At 36.8% G+C, this 2,416-nt stretch overlaps 1 protein-coding gene across 1 annotated transcript; it reads left to right on the top strand.

The window, feature by feature from the left end:
* Window positions 1-500: 500 nt before the first annotated feature.
* Window positions 501-1,966, top strand: LOC113329539 (trans-resveratrol di-O-methyltransferase-like). The gene is made up of 2 exons (XM_026576398.1): window positions 501-1,373; window positions 1,530-1,966. Exons 1-2 carry the CDS (start codon window positions 606-608, stop codon window positions 1,851-1,853), a joined length of 1,092 nt encoding a protein of 363 aa, XP_026432183.1. The 5' UTR covers window positions 501-605; the 3' UTR covers window positions 1,854-1,966.
* Window positions 1,967-2,416: the final 450 nt, after the last annotated feature.

Here is a 2,416-nt window from a genome sequence, read left to right as displayed (position 1 = left end):
CAGTTAATCTCACGATATTGATTGTCTGGATGGAAAAAGTGATTTTGGGGCATTTTCTCATAACTTATTTTCCATGGGGCATCTTCCCATAATTTATTTTTCATTGGGCATATTTCCAATGTGGCCTCGAAATATGGGGCATTTTCCCAAATTCCCTTAAAATAATCAGAAAAACAGAACTACCATGGGATCCCATGATCCTTGCGTAAGCAATGATCATATATAGCATTATTTTTTTTTACGCAGATTTTGTAAAGATTTCAGTCCTTTTACAGTTAGGTGCATACACAGATTTTGTATTTGGTGTCCTCTGCTAAAGTATAGATTCTATTTATTTCTTTAAGCAAACCTTTTCCAGAAAAAATAAAGTAAAAGCAGTGCGTGTTCGTTTAATAAATTTCGCAAATAGATTTTATAATGGAAGTCCAGGTAAGGCGTAATCCTAGGTTATTATTTAATAATAACAAATAAGTGAAAATTGTTGTTAGCCAAGCGGCTTGCAAATCATCCTTCTGATCAATAAATAGACAAGCCACTAATCAAGCAAATCATACTTCATTAAATTTTAAGAAATTCTAAAAAGAAAAACAATCAAAGTTCTTTGAATGGATTCGACTAGCCAAGAGGAGATTGAGTTGATACAAGCTCACACTCATATCTGGAAGTATGCGTTCGAGTATGCAAGTTCCATGTCTCTCAAATGTGTTGTTGAATTAGGCATACCCGACATACTCCACAGCCATGGGAAACCCATGACTCTCTCTAGCCTCGCCGATGCTCTCTCTCTACCATCAAGGAGAGTTGATCCTTTGAATCGCTTAATGCGCTTTATGGTTCATTCCGGATTCTTTGCAACACAAAGCCTTGGCGAAAATCAAGACCAAGAAGGATATATACTAACAGCAACTTCAAGGCTTTTAGTAAAAGCTAATTCCAACACTATGGCATCCGTTGTTCTCTCTATGGTTGATCCTTTCTTGGTATCATCTTTGCATACCTTAAGCACTTGGTTTCAGGGCAGTGGATCCACGCCATTTTCGGCTGCTCATGGTACGAACCTATGGAATGTGTTGGAGCAGAATCCTGACTTTGGCAAGAACTTCCATGACGCCATGGCTAACGATTCTTGCGTGTTGATGAGTGTAATTCTTAATGAAGGTCAGGGGGTATTCAATAACTTGCAGTCTCTGGTTGACGTCGGAGGTGGGACTGGAACTACAGCTCATGCCGTTGTTGGAGCATTCCCCCACCTCCATTGCATGGTTCTGGATCTTCCAAATGTTGTTGCAGACTTACAAGGGACTGCTAATGTAGTTTTCATTGGGGGTGACATGTTCGAGTCCATTCCTCGTGCAGATGCAGTTTTAATGAAGGTATATATTTAAAAATTTATCTATTGATCAGTTTCGCTCCTTCTAAAATTAAGTAGCATAGTCTTTACACCCTTGACTTACTTACATCTCTTTTGTTTGTTTTTTTGCTCGGTCCACTTACGTGCATCTCATCATGGTTATAAATTTGGCTCACAGTTTATTCTTCATGACTGGAACGATAAAGATTGTGTTACAATACTTAAAAGATGCAGAGAAGCTATTCCGTCAAGAGAAGAGGGGGGAAAGGTGATAATAATAGATGCTGTGATTGAAGAAGACAAGAAGAAGAAACATGAAGCTGCAGACGATTCAGTAATTACTGAAACTCAACTACTATTTGACATAATGATGATGGCTTTTGTTAATGGTAAAGAGAGAACTGAGAAAGAATGGGAAAAGCTTTTCATCGAGTCAGGTTTTACTGGCTACAAAATAACTCGTGTCCAAGGGTTTAGGTCCTTCATTGAGGTTTATCCTTAAGTGATCATGTGGATATCATAACACTGATCATTGAAACTAATTCTTGGTCTTTCAACGAAACCCAGAACTGGCGTGATGTATTTTGGTTAATTAAGTTTCGATTTTTTATTTTCTTTTCTCTTCGGGTTGTGAGTTGTTTTTCTTTTTTTTTTGGCTCTCTGTTCTGGGAGTGAGTACTGTGCTGTCTGTTGTTCTTATGTTCTATTTTATTTTTCTGGTTAATTAAGAGCTGAACTTTCGTCTTACATTAGTGACTTAGGTTTTTACATCACTTGAGTAAGATTCCATGCCGACATAGTCAAATTCAAAATCATTCTCCTACAGAACTTAATTAATCCAATATTTAAAGTAATGTGTAATATCTGTTGAATAAATATCTTCCTTACCGATTTTCTAATAAAACGACTCATATATTATCCACCGATCTGTTACAACTCTTTGTAACACGGTTTTTATTTATGTATTACATCTCATAATACCGACAACAAAACAAGAAAATAATGATGGAAAAGAGATGATCAATCACAAAACTTCAACAGACTTATTTGGGTGTATTGAGGCGA

Source organism: Papaver somniferum, unplaced genomic scaffold (genome assembly GCF_003573695.1).
Source record: "Papaver somniferum cultivar HN1 unplaced genomic scaffold, ASM357369v1 unplaced-scaffold_117, whole genome shotgun sequence".
In the NCBI taxonomy this organism is placed as follows: domain Eukaryota; kingdom Viridiplantae; phylum Streptophyta; class Magnoliopsida; order Ranunculales; family Papaveraceae; genus Papaver; species Papaver somniferum.
Note: the sequence above shows the minus strand (reverse complement) of the source record. Positions and strands in the feature narration are given on the sequence as shown.

Excerpts from the sequence above, each read along its gene's own strand:
- LOC113329539 (XM_026576398.1), top strand. The coding sequence starts at position 606 with ATGGATTCGACTAGCCAAGAGGAGATTGAGTTGATACAAGCTCACACT. Across the intron at positions 1,374-1,529 it reads CAGATGCAGTTTTAATGAAG|TTTATTCTTCATGACTGGAA; the intron begins GTATATATTTAA and ends TTTGGCTCACAG.